The following is a 19,484-nucleotide window of genomic DNA, read 5'->3' on the forward strand; positions in this document are numbered from 1 at the left end:
AGATTTGAAGCTTTCGTGACTGCAAGTATTCATACTCTTAGGTTTTTCGGTAAAGTCACGTAGGTAAAAAATTAATAATAATAATATATATAACTTGAGACAGTAAATCTAGCTGTGACGGTCCCACCTGATGACGGAGACTTGTGTTGCCTCCGAAACGTCGTGATTTATTATTTTATTCCTATTATTATTTCAATTATATTTCTTCTTATTTATTTTTTACCTACGTGACTTTACCGAAAAACCTAAGAGTATGTTTTCCTGCTGTTCTGTATGGGTTTCCTCCCGTTTCTCAAGTTTCCTCCCACAGCTAAAAACAACACACAATGTAACTGGCGTTGGCCAAACTTCCCAACGCTGAAATATGTACCTGCAAGTTGCTCGATCGGGATCACATCACAGTAGCACTGTCCCCTACTTTGAAAACTTGGCAAAACCCTCCCGATCAAAGAGTCTTGAGACTCAGTGAGATTTTTTTTGGGTAAACATAATAATAATTAAGTTAACAATTTGCATCCAGGACTGTAACTGGAATCTTACATTCCTACATTCATAGGAATTGCAATTGTAATCCTTGCATTAGACTTGCACTCATAGTAGGTCCATTCATAGTAGGTTCGTTATCCGGCGAGGTGGCTCAGCGGGAGGAGCGAGCTGCTCTCAATCGGAAGGTTGTGAGTTCAACTCCTGGGTGGAGGTCGACTCAGCCCATCATCCCTCCACAGTCGATAAAATGAGAAACCACTTTGTTAGGAAGTCAGTGGTATTCCTAATGATAAACTCGCCCCTGCTATAGGTATGTGGCATTTCCCCCACTGCTTCATGGCTGCACATAAGAGATGAGTATCATCTCAATGCTCATTTGAACACGAGATCACTTTGAGTTTCATGAAAGTGCTATCTATGCAGTTGATTGTGAGGCACAGTTGGCAGATCATGCAGAGATTGAACATTATGAACAACTCGGTGTATGTAGTAGGTGGTACGGCATGTTGGTGCAAGAGCTACGTGGGTTTCACCGGATCATTTTCTTTCACACGTGAAATATTCCGAAGCAGGATTCTATTTGAAACTTGAGTCTTGAAAACTCATTGAGGCTTAGCTTCCTAGTTGAACATGGTTAGTATAGTATTAGTTCATCGGCATTGGTTCAAGCAAGCCTAATTGCTGATGTCAGTGGTCTAGAGTTTGCTTGTGATGGACCAATGCTGCTGGAAAATTCACTGGCAGAATGCCTTGTGGCCGTTTGGATATGTACAACATTCTTAAATTTCCTTTATGTGGAGAGAGAGATGATACGGAGACGTATTGTCTGTTTATTTGGATTTTATATTTCCCAAAACATCAACAATTATTGGGCGCTGAGGTGATCATATGTTATCTCCCTCGCCTGGTACACAGGAAGGCATGGGTTGGACCCCGACCCTGGCCATGCCTGTATATGTGGAGTCTGTGTGTTCTCCTCGTGGTCGTGTGCATTTTTCTCCGTGTCTTCCTGATTTGCCCTCCACGTTTAGAAACGTGTGTTTAGTTGATTTGGCTACTGCTATAAATACACAAATGTGATGACATAAGCCACTGAAATTCACTGTCATGTGTGGTCAAGTCACCTTGGAAAAACATCTTATAGCTCAGTCAGCTTTACCTTGTAAAATAAAATAGTAGTTTAGTTTGTTTGTTATTTTGTGTTGAGTATTATTATCTGGTGCACTCAATTACACATAATATATAATTCTGCATAATCAACAAGACAATATGCACCTTAAGGTAAAGATTGCACAACTTTCATCTAAACACTGCTTTTCCATTTTTATTTGTCATAAAGCGTGCTATGTTTTTTTTTCTCTCTCTTCCATTACCCTTCCATTTCTCTCTTCTTTCCCCTTATCCTGCATGTGCTGTTCCCTACAACGGTGCTGTGTGTTGGGATGCAGCATCTCCCAATTCCCTCAAGATGAATTTCACGAGATGTTTGGTCTCTGTGCAACCAATCAAGCGTATAAATACAACAAAGAAAGCCTCCGTCACGGTCTCCTACGATCGCACAGTCGTGCCACTGCTCTATCTGATCAGAGCCCCTACATCACCACCAGTCCTTTGCGCATTGACCCGTACATCACTTTGATGCAACAGAGGAGGCCGCTTAGCTTGCAGGAGCGTGTGGGCTCACAGCAAACACAGGGAATGTTTCCAATTATGGACGACGCAACTCGCGTGCGGCAGAACTGGAGCTTCCCACTCTCGCACAGACAAGAGCTGCTCATGCTGCCCCATATCGGTGCTGCAAGCCCAATGCAATGGCTGCTGCAGTTACCTGTGATGAACGGGGATGCTACAGAAGAGGTGGTTGAATATGGTCAGGAGGAATCTCGAAGCATAAAGTCTTCCCAAACAATTCGAGAATTACTTTCTTACAGCTTGTGCGATGCGTCGCCACCTCCGAACAGAAAACCGACTCCTCCCCCAGTACCAAAGTTTCATCAACTGCTGCCTCCATCACCTCCTCCACCTCCTCCTCCACCTCCTCCACCTCCTCCACCTCCTCCACCTCCTCCACCTCCTCTTCTGCCTCCACAACTTGTCCCTAGTTCTTATTCTCAACACATTCCACCTCCCCTGCCAAGTAGTGTGGATCCTCCTTCACACGATCTCAACCCTGTTTCCGTTACTCTTCTTGAAGCAAGCGCACATTCCTCTGAGCCCCCTTCCTCGCCCACTCTGACACTGCCCACTAACGAGACACTGCCCACTAACGAGACACTGCCCACTAACGAGAGACGCCGCAGGCCTCTCAAGGGAATCCTAAAAACAATTCCCAACCTGGAGGAGATTGAAAGGTCTGTGGCCAACATATACAGCCAGATAGATAAGTGCCATCTGCTGAGTAAAGGTCCGCAAAGAGGGCACACACTAAAATATTACAAGGAGCGCAATGGACACGTGGAGACGGGTCAGTATGAAGCCATTAATTCTGCCGACAGAATTCAGGGCAGCAATGGCACCACCGTGAGAGGGTGTGACGCTGACAGCCTTCTGCCCGTGCTAAGCTCTGCTGACAGCACTGATGTGCAAGATCACTGGGATGCAGTGTTTTAAGGATGCATAAATCTTATTACGGACACTTCAGGTTTTAATTACTGATACAGTAAGCCAAACATGTGTTAACTGTTGTGCAAGTAAATTGCATGGAAACTGTCAAAATGTTTATTTAGTTCTACTCTACGTACATGGATATGAGCACTAAGAATATTGGACTGCAATGATATATACCTGAGCAGAAGTCAAAATTATGACACGAAGTTTACACAATCAGGCCCATAGAATCGTTCGATTTAATGTGCTTTACATCATTGCATTTATTTTTTATTCATTCAAATATTTCACCTGGAAATCCCTGGGATTGAACATCTCGTTTGCAAGGGTGTCCCGGGTGTTGATTGACACACACACATAGCAAACCTGACATGACGCGATTGTAAACGGTCTGACTCACTCGTGGTAACTTAGGCTACAAGAGTTGTGCGTTTATAAATGTATTTACTTACACACGTTGTTAATCTATAACATATACGGCGTGCACTTATAACATGAATATCACACCCAGTCATTCACGTAAATAAAGATATCATGTAATGGTGCACACTGCTGGTTGATGTCGAATGAACTCTAGCTGTAACAGTTGAAAATCTTGTGAAAGTGTGTTTTAATTAAAATATTTAAATAAAACACAACATATCTTGTAAACTTAAATATCCCACGACTATGAAACAATAAGAGGCCTGTGTAGTCACCTGTCACGTGGAGAGCGGAGTTCGTCATTCATAGCAACATTCGTAGTTATTTTTCAAAAAAATGTTTTTGATTAATCAAGGCATAAACAGTTGTAGAAATATAAACCATCTCAAGATATTCTGATGATGTAGTCACAGTAACAACCAGTAGGTATGAACAACAGGAAATGGTTGAAGAACTTAAAAAAGAAGGCTGAAAAGTTGGGCTCAAGGTTAATGAGGAGACAAAAAGTTTTATACACTGCAATAAGTTAAATTTCGATTTAAAGCTTTCGTGACTGCAGGGATTCATCTTCTTGGTTCTTTCGGTAAAGTCACGTAGAAGGGAAGTTGTTTTATTTTTATTATTTTATTACTTCCCTTCTACGTGACTTTACCGAAAGAACCAAGTAGAATAAGTTAAATAAAGAATTGTAAATGCATAGTTAGGACTGGAATGTGTCATACAAATATGGATACAGACAGTCCCCTGGATACGAACGCCCGCCATAGAATGTTATTAATTTGAACCATTCAATTTGAGTCCCAGCATCCGGCGCGATGCACAATGACAGTGAACCGTTTGGCGCAAGGTAAGTGAAAATAAAACCGATTTTTTTTCCCCTTCATATTACTTTATTAATGTGTTTTACTTTACAGTATTTATTACAGTATTACGTGAGAATGTACAATATTTTTATTCTTATTTATGGGTTTAGCAATGCTTCCTTTTTTGTTGAACCATAAGACATTTTATAACACTGAGTGTATATACAATTAGATATTGGGTTTCGAGATACGAACAAAGTCACTTACGGACAGGTCTCAAAAACATAGCCGTTCGTAAGTCGAGGACGATATGTACTGAACAATAGGGATTGCATATGTGGATCATTGGCGAGAAGTTAACGACCTTGCCTGGTATACAGGAGGTCGTGGGTTCGATCCCGACCCTGACGCCTGTATATTGAATGTTCTTCCCATGGCCGCGTGGATATTTCTCCGGGTTCTCCGGTTTTTCCTTCCACATTTAGAATCAACATGCGTTTAGAGTATTTGGCTGCTACAAATTTCCACATGATGAGCCACTTCGTTGAGCTGTCATTTGTGGCCAGGTCGCTTCTGAAAAAGAGCTATATAGCTCAGTGGGCCTTACCTGGTAAAATTAAACATAGTTTAGTTTTTACATCAACATTGGCTGCTGACATTTGGGCTACGCCCATTTCGAAACTTTACAAACAGTTTACCTTTAGAAGCTAACCCCCTCTTCCTGATGACGAACACTTGTGTTGCGATCGAAACGTCGTAGTTTTTTGTTATTTCTTGTTATTTTCTTTGAACCTATCTACGTGACTTTACCTGAAGACCCAAAGAATATAGTTTTTAGTATAGTTTAGTTTCAGCGGTGTTTGGCTGTGAGCAATGTAGGTAAGAAGTGGAGATTAGTGTGATTCTGACAGTGTGAATATAGTTGATGTGTGTTTTGCAGGAATAATAACGTTGTATTTGCCGTTGCATTTGCCGGTCTTGCTTTCATAGCTTTCTGTTTAGCATCTACACATTTTCATGGAAAAAATCATTTGTACATGTCGGGTACATTCATTTTGTGTATAAATAAATACGTTATTTTTGGTTTTATGTTGGTTTTAAATTGCCTTGTCTTCACCGCCCGATGCACATGAGTTTTCAGTGAAACTGTTAAAATAATACAAGTATGTCCGCACAGCCTGCTGGGAGTGCATCATTTCAGCAGCATTAGTTCAATACCAGCAAACTGGATTGGTTTTGACACTGTCTCATCAGCATAGTCAGGCTTGCTTGAACTAAGGACGCAAATTCTTATTTTATGTTACGAATTATATTATTTGCATAATACTAGGACCCATGTCTAGCAAAGAGGTTCCTCGTCTCTAAGCATCTGACAGTGAACCAGCATTGGTTCAAGCTAGCCTGTTTCTGTTGACGGGACATTGAATGTCAAAACCCAGTCCAGAGTTTGCTTGTGTCTAACTGCTGCTACTGATATAATGCACTTCCATAAGGCAATATGGTTGATGGGATGTTTAAAAAACACTTTCATTTTTTACATAGAGAGATAGATGTGAGGAGGAAATTGTTTGCTAATTTATTTTGTTTCTCATTCTCCACAATGACACTTGATTATTCTGTGTATAAACAATGGTTTATTAGTTGTACAGTGATTATATAGAACAAATCATCATTATTGTTCTATAGTGGGTCTGGATAATATAGCTAAAATATATATACACGTTTTTGTTTATTTCCTTTTAGGAACATTGGATATGGTCAACAAGGGGTAAGCAGTTGTACACTGGAATGCTTTGTACCACCATTGCCATCACTCTGCTTTACCACCACCAATGCCTGTACCATTAACAAATCGAATAAAGTGCAAACACCTTCGAAGCAATTCTAATTGTTGCATAATGCTCACTCACGTGTACACAACGCATCAGCTGTGAATTGATCAATCGGAATTTGTAAATGTGTTGACTTGGCAGACAGCAAGTCGCAAAGAGTTTACAGTATAACCACGAGGCAAGGTCACCCAGGTCAACTCCTGAAGACGCCTGCGGTCGTAGTGCAGGCGAAAGCATGATAGAAACAAAAAAGCTTAAAATACAGCCCGACCTGGAAAACATAATTTGTTGACTATAAAGGGCAGAATTCATCTTACAAAAAAGTAAATTATGTGTATGCCTGTATGCACCTGTACGCCTGACATCACGCCTACACCTACCCTGCTGTCATCATGGTGGGTGGGTCACCTGAACGTGAGTGGTGCAGTACCAAAGTCGGGTATCTTCACCATACCACAGTAACCAGCATGGTGAAGTATGATTACATATATTTCTTCGCAGTGGTACATCAGCCTGAAACCCTGATCTCGGTCACTTGTACCTCTGATTTCACCATCTACGATGACAGCAGGGTATGTTTATGCGTAAGTGACGTTAGGAATTACAAGGTGAAGTCCAATGTAAACATAGCACACCTCCGTGAGTTGCCCAAGTTGTAGGGAACAGGTTGGTCCCTGCACCCTCTCTCCTCATGGCCACTCATACGCCATAACTCCCCACCTTGTCACTCTCTCTGCTCCAATCTACCACTACTGATCTGATGGTTTGTTTTTGCAAAAATGTATACCTTTCAGCATGTCGGTATTCTATACACAATGTCTTCTTAATGTGCCGCAGGAGCTCTCCATGGAGTCCGGTATTGATCCTGGTCAAGAATACTACCCACATGATTACTATGGGTACGAGGCCACAGGGTGAGTATCATCTACCGGGCGCTGGTGGTTATGCTCCATGTGGAGGCAGTGAGGATTGGGGGATCACACACATTTGTGAAACTCCCTCCCTACACAAGGGCGTCATGGCTGCCGTCTCCTGGCTCACCACTGTTGACCTTGAGCTTATATTCTTGGGTTTTTTCGGTAAAGTCACGAAGACGGAAGCTTGTGTTGCCTCCGAAACGTCGTGATTTTTATTTTATTTTTTATTTTAGTTTACTTTTATAAATTTTTATTTTTTACCTACGTGACTTTACCGAAAAAAGCAAAGAATATGAATCCTTGCAGTCATGAAAGCTTCAAATCTAGAATAACCTTGAGCTCTTTGTTTAAATATATTAAACACCTTTTCATCTTACAGTGACATCTGTGCGAATGACGTGCATGGAAAACGTGCATGCGCTCTTGACAGTCAAGACAGAGAGAGACGGCTATTGCTGGTATTGTTACCGAATGGCCGGGTTCTTGTTTGATACCAGCGATGTTGTTAAATAAAGACGTATTTGTTACGAGACCATCCTGAGCGCAATCGCCTTAGGCTACATAATCAGTAAGGTGCAGAGGAAGGAAAATATACAAGATGTTTCATTGCGTGAGAAAATATTTGTTAGATTTAAACTGTATTTTATTAGTTAAAATGTTTCGCCTGGAAAATCCCTTCAGTTGGAACATCTCGTTTGCAAGGGTGTCCAAGGTGACACACACACACGCACATAGCAGGAACATAATGACACATAAACCAATAATTTAAATCTATAACATATACAGTGTACATTCATACAATGAATTCCACACACCATCAATTGCAAAATTAACTATATAAATAATGAAATGGTGCACATCGCGGATTCATGTACAGTCACTCCAGCTGTGACAGTTGAAATGCTACGCTAGTGTATATAGGCGAATAAACAGTACGAACACGTGATAAAAAAAGGCAGCTGAAACACTGACATAGAATTGCACATTTTTTGCCGAATGTGTTTGCTGCGGTGCTTGTAGGTACGGCGTGGCAGGGTTTGGTAGCCGTCGCCGGCTGATTGCGGCGCCCCAGCGGATGTTTAACGAGTACGGAGAACCCATCGTGGAGGATGAAGGCGACTATTACTACGGGGAAGGTGGCGGTCTGGGTGACGATGGAGAGGTGAGATCGTTTTTTGTTACACCTCAGAACACACTCAGTAATGGTTACATGTTAGAGTTGCCACCTATCTGGGTTTGACCTGGGGACAGTCCAGTAATTGGCAGCTGTGATTGAGTGGCAGGAATGGATTTGTGCCGAGATCCCGCGAGAACTGTTGAACTTTGTGATTGTAAACTGCACAGTTCTTTTAGACCTTGGCCGAGCGAGAAATATCTCCTGGTATCTTTTGTGAAAGAGGTGGCAACCCTACTTACATGTGGTAACAATAATCCCCGAATTGACAATAATAAGTAATAGTAAACAATTCATCGACATTTTATATCACTTTTCAGTGATCCCAAGGCACTTTAAGTTCAGCCAAGAACAATACCATCAAAATGATAAATATATTCTTGTCTATGAGATTCACTCCATGGATGTCCAAGTGCTATTTGTCTCTGCAGTTGAATTGAAAACGACCACAATGAAGGGCTTTGCTTTTTATTGCCATATTTTTAACAAACAATTTGCATTCTTCCCATATCTGCCCCTCCACATAAAATAAAACTGTTTTGGATACATCCCATCAGCCTTCTGGGAGTGCATCATTTGAGCAGCATTGTTTCGACAAAATCAAACTCTGAACAGGTTTTGACATTAAGTGTCTTATCAGCGGTCAGACTTGTTTGAACCAATTTTGATTAACTGGCAAATGTTTATAGGCAGTTATATATGGGTCCTAGTTTGACGCAAACCATGCAATACATAACTTATATAGAAAAACGTGCCTGCAAATGTCACAATTGTTGTTTTCGTAATTGTTTTTACGTTTACAATTATAATCCTCGTTGGAGAGAAAATTGCGATGCTAACTGTAAATTGTGCTTTACATATAAAAGAACAAGACAAAACAAATGTTCTCTACCGATATTTATCAATATGCCTACACTTGTTAATAGAATTGTTTGGAAAGGTTGTAGAGCATCCACTGAAAGTTAACCCCAAACCATCATGTTTGAACAATGGTGTTGGTATTTTTCTGAATATTCCTATTTTGTCGTTTTGTTCAAAGGTATGAAGCTTTTTTTATTTGATCATTTTTATTCCATAATAGTGTCCATTAACTTGCATGATGTAACACGTTTCACCTATCATTTCAGCTTATGCATGAAGGTCACACGCAGGAAAAAGCTGTAGGTCAAAAAAAGAAAGGCAAGCATAAGAAGCAAGTGTCGCCTGCAGCTGCAGAGGGCCTGCCAGAAACGGGGCACTCTGGTAGTGAGAGGCCCAGCTTAAGGCAGGATCCCCAAATGGATGCGAGTGAAATAGAAACTGGAGATTCGAGCCCATCTGCTGCTATCGCTCAGGATTACGATGGATTGCCAGCATCACAGATGTCAGCAAGACGTGGAAGAATTTTACCATCGAACAACATCAGCCCAGAAAATCATGATGTGGAAAATCAGCCAATATTTAGCAAAATAGGACCCGATGATTTTTCAGATAAACAACCTATTCTTCAAACTCAAATGCATTGGAAGAAAGCTAAACTATTCCCCATGTTTTTTAGAAAGATAAAAGGTCAGGTCAGCAAACCTCAAGAACCCCAACAGATTTCCAATGGGCACTCTAGCAAGGCCAGTTCATCTTCCGAACTTGTATTAATCAATGGGAATTATTTCCAAAAAGCTCAAAACGGTTCAAAGCCAAAAACCTTTGGAATAGGTGGTGTTTTAAAAAAAGTTTCTAAAGGCACTGGGAAGTATTTAAAAAAGGGTTCTTCTATAAGTGATAAAAGTGTGAAAAGTGTGTCTGATACGAGTGAGGGCAGCATAAAAAAATCATTGTCAAGTCAGGGATCAATGTCGTCAACCAGAAGCAGAGATCATATGAGTGCGGAGACGAGCAGCAACTTGTCTGATCAGGGAAGCAGATCGAGGGCTTCCAGTGTCTCAAACGCATCGCTGAGAAGCAGGAGCCAGACCATCAGTAGGACTGCCAGTGTGTTTTCTGAAGAAGGAAGCGAATCTAACGCTACAACAAAAACCAACGATAATGAATCTGATGATCTTTCAGTGCTCAGTGAAATGTCTGATAGAAGTGCCTTGTCTTCGAGGCCAATGAAGTCTATATCAGGAAGTGTGTCCAGTAAAACAACTAGCACAAAGTCAAAAGTTAGCTTTGGTGACAGTGATGTAACTGAAAAAGAGTATGATTACAGTCAGAGAAGCAGTTTGTCTGAACTGCCAGAAAGAGATAACGTATCAGCGGACAGTATGTCAGACAGCGAGGATAACGAAGATTCTCAAAGCAGATTTAGTTCAGAAAATGGTCAAAAGGAGAGAAGCCAGCATAGAGAAGAGTCTGATTCTGAAGATTTTGAGGATGAGACACAGCAGAGTGAAATGTGTTCAGTGGATTATACATCTGATGCAAGTACAGTAGCACAGAGCAAAAGGTCTGTAATGAGCAGCATACATTTAAATAGATCATTTAGCAGAGGATTTTCAACAGACACTGATGCAATTTTGGATGATCAGGAAAGTTTACAACAATCACACGAGGATGAGAATGAGGTTGCGGATGTTGATCGTGAGGGTATGAATGATGGATTTGAACATCCTAGTGTCTCAGGAGATGAAACATCTAAATCTCGAACCAGTGTTGAAACAACAGAATTGGAGAATGAAAATTCTGAATCGGAGCATGCAGATGAAATGGGCTCCAGAAATGCAATGTCTATCGGCGGCTCAGAAGACATTACTTCTGTTGATGGTTCATCCATATATAGGTCGTTAGCAGAGACAAGCGACAATATTTCAGTCCATACCAGTGGAGCTTGTTCTACAATGAGTGTCGTCGACTCTGAAGCTACCGTGGAGAGTAGCTCAGCTCATACGGTTAGAACAAATGATTTCAAAAATATCAGCAGTGTTTCCTCCACTAGTGACTTTGCTAACAGGAGCTTGCCCATGGCCATTTCAGAATCTAGTGAGGAAGAGACTCAAATGAGCGATGTCCTGAGTGTAGCTGACACACAACGTTTGCAGACATCCAGCGGAGTCACAGATGCCCGGACTTCTGGACAAACAGATCATGAAAGTTCTCATCAGGATAAAACAGATTCCGAAAATTTCCCTTCAACCGAAATTGAAGAGACAGAGGGCAGTGATGAAGAAGAATCTTTCACAGGAGATACGGAAAACCAAGTTGGCAGTTCACTTCCAGAGAGTGACTCCACTGTCACCATGTTATAAAGCAGCACGCTCATCCTAGTCGCACTGGTAAACCCATTGCTTAGCATGGTCTGGCTGTGTTTGTTGGAAATTCTCTTTTGTCAGAATTATATCTGGTTCTTCATTCCACCTCTTTCTCAAATAATGTTACATGCATGCGGCTCTACTAACAGGAACTAACGTTTGCGTTTTCTCGTCATTATATTTCTACTAACTTGTTTGTGCTGTCATAATTTAAAATAGAGAATTGCTGATATGTTGAATGTTTTACCATTCAATTTATTACAATATAAACTATCTTGTGCCTTTTTTGTGACCTCATCAGTGGTTGAAGTGGAATTCTACAAGTGTCAGTGTGATTAATATGTTAAATGTCCTCAAAATACCAATGTTGTTTTATATTAAAATGTTCTGAGTTACTCATAGAGTAACATTTATATTCAGATTTGTATAATTCGTTTCTAATTTGGTTTGTTTATGTTAATGCAGGAGCACAAGGTTCAGCATTGGGAAAGTAGCTCAACAGGAGATGACGGTACCGTGGAGCGAGAAAGATTTTATATCAGCACCAGTGAGTCCAGACAATCGGGGCACGTTTATATCACCCAGAATGGGACGGTTGTCCGAACTAAATGGAATTCACACACGTCGAAGGGGAAAAATCCATTACTTTCCAGTGCTAGAAAACCACATAACTCCAAAGCGAAACGAGTATCGTCCAATGGGAAAACATCTCTTGAGAGCTACTTGCAGAAGTCAAACCTGGCAACGTCGTACGGGAAGACAGGCGACAATATGAACACACTGCTTCCGTCGAGCGCATCCTGCAGCTCCACGCTGACGCGCCCTCCCAGCTCGGCATCGCGCAGCAGCACCCTGCAGCGCCGCGGACGGCAGCACGTCTTCCACGAGATGGAGTCGTCCGCTGACAACGCGGACGAGACCAGGGAGACTATGCACTCCACCAGCGATGGAGAGTCGCCCTCGGCCGAAGAGGAGCTGTGGATGGGGCCTTTTGCTAAGCTGAGCATTCCAATGACGAAACTTTGACATTCAAATGTATGAAGCACAACAGATTTTAAAGACCGTTCATTATATTTTTAGCAAAAAAACCAACAGTAATCTGAATACAAAAATGCTCGTGCTCTATTTTTGTTTTATTGTTGTAGTTAGTAGACAAAATGGTTTGACAAATTTCCATGTTTGAATATGATCTAAAAATTATTCTAAAATATGTACAATTGTTTTGTGTTCTTAAATGTGTATAAAAGGTTGACAGGAAATGGGTTTACCATGCATTCCTGGGTTGTAAATCGGCACAATTCAGTTACATAAATGTAATTGTGCACGTTTTCATGACATTCTTATGAATTCTAAGAGAATATATTTAAATATAAACCAGACATTTCACTTGCAATATTACAGCTGTGTTGTAAATTAATGTCTTGCATTCATCTTCAGTAAAATCTTTAACGTTTTGTGTTGATAGTTAAAATACAAAAAAACATGTTTAAAAAAAATCTGGTACGAAGATAAACTAATGAGAAAATTATTTTTTACAATAAACAGGCACAGTACTTAACGTATAATCAGTGATATACAATGTGTTATTTACAGCACAATGGAAAAATACAATCCAGTACCTTGCATTGGTACACAGAATATGTCACATTTTGATATGAACTAACACTAGGCCACATTGGTAGTACTCTGAGGCATTGCAAGGTCTTGTCATACAAGCAACAATTATGTATTCCCACTGGGTAATGTGAAGCATACATTTGAAAAATCTCACTTTCCCGGTGAATTATTATAAATGTCACATGTTACAATTTCATTTGAATAATTGCTTCATAAAAATGCTATTCATCTCACCACACACACACACCGCTGATATGAAAATGCCCAGAACTATTTTGACGATACGTGATAATGTATAAAATTATAATAAAATTTGCTTGTGCTCACATACAAGGCTTGTAACATATGCTTGTGTACTTATGAATGTTCATATTGAAAATTCTACATGCTTCTGAATAGGAAATCGGAGCACTGCTGGGCAATCGGTTCATGGCTAAGAAGGAAGTTGCATGTAATTTTGAGTCAATAACATTCATATCAAAAAATATCTGCGAGCATAATTGTTAAGAATTTAAGAAACGAAATAGTCAGACGATCGGCCTTCATATCCATCCATATACAAAAGTATATGGTCATCTCTCGATGTATGGAACAGCTACATTCCTGACAAGTTGCCCATGAGCGAAATTAGGTATATCGCACCCTATTTTGTCATTGCCTTCCATTATACAATTGGAGATACGTTCCGACGAAAATTTTCAGTCCCAATATGTAATAAAAACACACTTAACAATGCAGAAACCTTTTTCAAAAACATTTAGTGGAAAATCGAAAATTTTGTGATAAAAAAAAATACAATTGCTTTCGAAATTAAGTTACTGTGAAGTATTTACCAGAAACTGGTAATCGTCATGTGAGGTTGTGGTTGCACCAAGATGTGGTAATTGCTTTAGGGTATCTTTTTGCACTTCTGCTATGACTTGCACTTCATAGCCTCAGACACCTTAACTTACGTTTCCTGAAATAAGAACGTTTGTAAAAGGGTGAAATCGTGCACTGTACAGCACCAGGCGTGATCAACACGAAGCACCAAACCGAAACGAGCCAAGGTCAGCCGGCACAGCGAGCGTGGGGAACCACCACAGTGAGTTTGTGGTAGCAGTGTCATGACATGAAATGCACGCTAGACCGGCTCCCCCCCAAAAAAATTATTTAGAGAAAAAAAATTCAGTAAATGTGAATGTAAGGTAACGCACATTGCATTCGTTCCCTCGCTTCAAGGTTACGTTACCACACCTGTCAACCCCTTATCAGTGCCCTACCTTATTACAGACCCAATTCAGACATTATTTCTCACCCCGTTATGAATCTCAACGTTCATAATACAAAGTCACATCATAAGGGAGAAACACAAAAACACTAAAAAGATTTTACTCAATTTCCCTGTACAAGAATACAGGTAAACCGTATGGCTTGACAGGTATACGTTACAGCGAAAATGCTACGAGTTTTCGCATAACGAGGGATTACTAAAACCTGTGTAAAAAGAGTGCTGAGTGATAGCGGAACAGTCTGGTTCCCCGGGACCATGGTTACTAATGGACGTGTTAATGATGAATTATGGGACGAGCGTTGACAGGGTCACGTGAGGGGAAGCACGGGATCCAATGGCGGGAAAGTGTCATTAGGGCGGTGTTTGACAAAGAGCAGGTGCAGCGAGGATAATTCGGGAATAAGGGCGTGGCCGGACCGGGCTAGGATAAGAACCATCGCGAGCCGGAGCTGTGGACTACATTACAGTGGTGTCAGAAGTGGCTATTGTAAAATGCCAAAGAAAGGAAATAGTAAGAACCCACCTGTAGCATCTTCAGAGACGGAGAAGGGAGACGGCCAAGGAGTTCCCGCAACAGCTCCGGGAGCCGGGAACCCGGTGACGAAGCCGGAGGGTGCAGGGGGTGTGGCACCTGCGTCGGAGGAGTGGCAAGCCCTGATGGCGGAGGCAGATCAGCTCCGGTTGACCGTCGCTGACTTGACATCGAAGAGGAAAGGGGCGACTTTGGGAGCCGACGCAGCTGGGGACGAACCGCAAAGTCGTGCGGGGTCCCCGCGCTAGAGACCACGCGGTCGGGGGTCGCCATTTTGAAGCCTACACAGGAGGCGGTGGAGGCGGTGTCGTCTCGGGTGGCAGAGCGAGGAGCCGTCGAGCAACCACGAAGGTTGCCATTGATCAAGGAATTTACGGCTGGACGGAGGAAGAGGCGCTGCCTGCTTTGCCTACGACTCTTGACGATGATGGCCTCACGGTGTTCTGGGTCATCCCTGAGGGGAAGAGGGCTACGCCTCAGAATGCCTACAAGGAGATGTCTGCTATATACCACCCACAATCTGGGCCGAGGGGTGCCTGCAAGCATGCAAGACCTTCCGAGGACGGCCTTGGGGGCCTGCATGGAGTGGAAAATCTCGGCGTGAAGACGAATGGACTGGCCGACCATCCAAGATTCTCGTGGAGCCGTCGGCAGGAAGAAACAGAGTCTTTGAGGGGAGTGACGGCGGCGGATCGTGGAGGGGACCGATCCAATTCGGTGCCTTCGTTGCGGGCGCCCTGGCTCGCCTGCTCTGCTGCGGCCAGCTTCGACCCTTCGTGCGGGGATGCCAAGTGTTGTGGGGACATCATGGAGCCCCTTGCGTCCACCGCCGTAGCCCAGCCCAGGCGAGTCGTGATGCACCAGACACCCGACCGCTAAAAATCACCTCACGCATAGGGTTATCGGGAATTCGTTGAGGCCGAAATTGGGCATGCAGTAGCAAAAGCTGGCAGCCGAGTAATAGTGGCGGTGGCTGGTTCATCGGGAATAGTATTTGTTGTGTATGGTGTGAAATTATGTGTGTTGTGGGATGAGTGCCTTGGACTTTTGATTTGGGAATCGTTTTGTCACGAAGCCCTTTAAATTAAGGGATCGTTGAGGTTCGCTGTGGTGATTATGTGTATAGCGGTGAATGGAGGAATGGGGGGCGTAGTAGCCTGTTTCAGAGTAGGGGGAGGTTGAGATATTGGATTTGGGATGCTGGCTGTGGCCTATCTCTGGGGCAGAGATCCTGACCAGGATGCCCCTGCAATTGTTGCATGTCCAGTGTATGTTCAGATGTCATGGGGCCACAAATGTTACGGGGATCCCCCCCATCAGCAAGCATTAGGGTTCAGGTAATATTCAAGAAATATCCAGAGATCCGCCTGACACGAAAGTAGTTGTACCGTCGCGTTGTGGCTGACGGTTTGACCTGACAGCCAGAGGGTGAGACCCTCAATGGCATGTCTAGCGCAGTGGCCTGTGTGCTCAGATTGTTCGAAGAGTAGTGGTCCCGTTATGCTGTGGCAGACGGCTTGACCTGACGGCCCGGAGGTCGAGACCCTCCGTGGCGCATCTGGAACAGTTGGCTGGGGGCTCACAGAGCTCGGGGATAGTGGTCCCGTTGCATTGTGGCAAACGGTGAGACCTGGCTTGGCAGGAGACTGGGGTTCTCCTTGGGCTGTCTTGAGCAGAAGGGCCGCGGACTCATACCGCTCTGGATGCTAACGCTGTTAAGTGGAAAGGGGGAACCGTTCCTGCAGATCCTATTCGGGGATATGGGAATTGCGGGGGTTCAGGCAAAAAGGAATATGCTTATGCGAGGTTAGCTTGATGCGACGGGTTCAGGCCGAGCGCTGAGATTGGACTGAGTAAGGACACATGCTGGAAAGCATGGAAGGGTGAGTTGTGGCAGTAACCCTAAATTGTTCGGGGTGCTTGAGGTTGAGTGCGACTCCTGTTGCATGCGGTTCCTGTTGAGGGAATGCTGGCCGTGGAAATTCATCCCCTATGGATGTCGGAGGGCATCCGGCCTCAGGAAGGGACAAACCTTCCTTGTCAGTAAATCGTCAGGCTGTGTGATGTGTTGGAGTGTGTGAGTCAGAGGAGGTGTAGTACGGAATAGAGCATGGAGTCAGTTGCGAAGTGCCATTGCTTTAGTCCCCGAAATTTGCACTGGCCAGCTAAATGGCCGGTGGAGGTTGTTGAAATTGGACGGCCGCGGTGCGGGCAAGGGCGAGTGAGATATTGCTGTTGAGTTGCCATAAGTTGCGCTTGGTGCCGTATATTGTCTTAGTCTTGCATCATTCATCCCCAGTGTTGTGCGGTCGGGGTTTGGGGTGTCAGACGGGCCGGAACGGGGGGCCAGAGTAATCGGATGCTGAGGGATGTGTGTTGTTCCACCCCCAGTTGCGAATCCCTGGCGTCAAAAGTGCCCGAAGACCTCAAACCCCCCTCCCCCCCACCCGGGCTTGAGTGCAAGCCCTCTTGGTCATTGTCGGCCACAAATCTGCCCGGGGAGAAGGACCTACGTCAAGAACTATACATTTAGTTGACGGATCGCCTTGATCTTGTTGGTTTCTTTGTGTGTTGTGGGCGTCCGTATGTTCAAAATGTCCGGGGTTGGACGGGATCATCGCGGGGGTTGCGTGCGTGTGTTGTTGTTCGCATTTTGGCGTTATTGTTGTGTTATGGGTTTGGTTGCGGTGGTCCGCATTGGTTTCTAAAGTGTAAGTTGTTCTTTCAACCCTTCCACAATTGTTACGCGTTGTGTTAAATTATTGATTCGGCCTGACAAGAAAGTGGTTGAAATTGTGTTAGCCAAGGACAGCTATTTTTTTAAGAAAGGGGGGGGGGGTGTAAAGACAGTGCGGAGCAATAGCGGGACAGTATGGTTCCCCGGGACCATGGTTACTAATGGACGTGCTAATGATGATTGATGGGACGAGCGTTGACAGGGTCACGTGAGGGGGAGCACGGGATCCAATGGCAGGAAAGTGTAATTAAGGCGGTGATTGACAAGAGCAGGTGCGGCGAGGAGAATTCGGGATTAAGGGCGTGGCCGGACAAGGCGAGGATAAGAGCCAGCGCGAGCCGGAGCTGTGGGCTGTTTGGTGTGGGGAACCGTTGTCGTCGCCGCCTTGGATCGGGTCGTCTCCATCGTCTGAGAGTTGTCTTGGGACTAGAAGCTATGTTGTCTCTGAATAGAGTTGTCTCACTACCCAAGTGTACAGTCACTCGCGGTTACTTGTTGAGTTGTCAGTGGACTTTATTCATAATAAGTATACAGAAGACAAGACGGTGTCTCTGAGAGCTATATTACAAATGTATACACATCCCATCTGCCGCACAGCCTCTGGGAATGCATCATTTCAGCAGTATCGCTTAAACCCAACCAAACTGTGGCCTGGTTTTAACATTCCGTGTCGCATTAGCAGAGTCATACTCGCTTGCGCAACAACAACTGCCAGATGTCTGTAAATTATGTTACAGTATACAGTATTTGTCAGAGTTCTGCACTTTAACAAAAGCCACTCGAGAGAATGCTAAGTATTTCACGGGAGGATACAGAATAGCCACAGCTGTCTGACTGCTGGTGATTAAATGTGTGTTGAAACCATTTCAGTTTGCTTATGTTGAACCAATGCCGCTGAAAATACGCACTTGGAAAGGCTCATAGGATGTTTCCTTTTTATAAAAATTGTTTTTAATGGGGCAGGGCTAGATATGGTAAGGAAGATGAAGTATGAATACATTTGAAGGTTAACATGAAGCGTGCCATCAGAGTAAATATGGTCAGAAATAGGAAGTTGCGATGAGTACGGGTACACGTGCAGGATGGACGATTGCAGATGAGATAGAGTGGGCGATCGAGGTACATACCTGTCAACCCCTTATCAGTGCCTACCTTATTACAAACCAATTCTGACCTTATTGGTCACCCCGTGCCGTTATACATCTCAACGTTCATCCTACAAAATCCCATCACAAGCGAGAAACACAAATGAACAAAAACATGTTTTGCCCGTATTGAAACGGCTGCACGATGTATGGACACGAACACTCAATTTCCCTGTACAAGAATACAGGTAAACCTTATGGGTTGACAGCTATGGAGGTATAGGGGAGGCATAACACCAGTTGTGTGGGGTCACGGTGCCACCTGCCCGGGTTAGACCGGACAAGTCCGGGCATCTGGCGTCTCGTGTTCCGGTGGCAGTAACTGACTTTGTACCGATCAGTCTTTATTTTACGTGCCAATATCACCCTCAATTCAAGTAGGCATCAGCGGGACTGTGTCAAGACATCGGATGGCATTGAAGTTTAACTTATTTTTTAACAGAATACCGCACCGGTTTTTTTTTGTTTCGACCTTGGGGCTGAGAAATATGTCCGTGGAAAAAGGGTGGCAAACCCCCAAAAGTGCCGTTTAACAGGTTCGTCTTTCGCGACCAAAACACCTTTTATAATGGACATTATTCAGGCTTGACGGGTGCTGCTTGTTGCAATCCGCTTGGCGCTCTGCTGCCCTTTAGACCTTGACGCAGAGTTGCGTCAGCGTCCTGGCGGTTGGCCAGACGTCACGAGGGGGGCGGGGCCCGACGTCACGAG

General features: G+C 43.6%; 1 protein-coding gene across 9 annotated transcripts in view; it reads left to right on the forward strand.

Moving 5' to 3' along the window:
* The window catches only part of PCDH15 (protocadherin related 15), a 114,499-nt gene extending 101,096 nt beyond the window's left edge, over positions 1 to 13,403 (forward strand). For 7 of the 9 annotated variants that reach the window (XM_061565304.1, XM_061565312.1, XM_061565309.1 and 4 more), the window contains 4 exons: positions 6,063 to 6,087; positions 6,989 to 7,065; positions 8,089 to 8,230; positions 9,370 to 12,111. In XM_061565304.1, coding sequence (XP_061421288.1) covers positions 6,063 to 6,087; positions 6,989 to 7,065; positions 8,089 to 8,230; positions 9,370 to 11,466 — 2,341 coding nt within the window. In that variant the 3' untranslated portion in view covers positions 11,467 to 12,111. Of the gene's footprint in view, positions 1 to 6,062; positions 6,088 to 6,988; positions 7,066 to 8,088; positions 8,231 to 9,369 lie in introns of all 9 variants that reach the window. The other 2 variants (XM_061565306.1, XM_061565313.1) reach the window with 2 other exon arrangements.
* The last annotated feature ends 6,081 nt before the right edge of the window (positions 13,404 to 19,484 follow it).

This window comes from Lethenteron reissneri, chromosome 34 (assembly GCF_015708825.2).
Source record: "Lethenteron reissneri isolate LAM-NWPU_2019-01 chromosome 34, ASM1570882v1, whole genome shotgun sequence".
NCBI lineage: Eukaryota > Metazoa > Chordata > Hyperoartia > Petromyzontiformes > Petromyzontidae > Lethenteron > Lethenteron reissneri.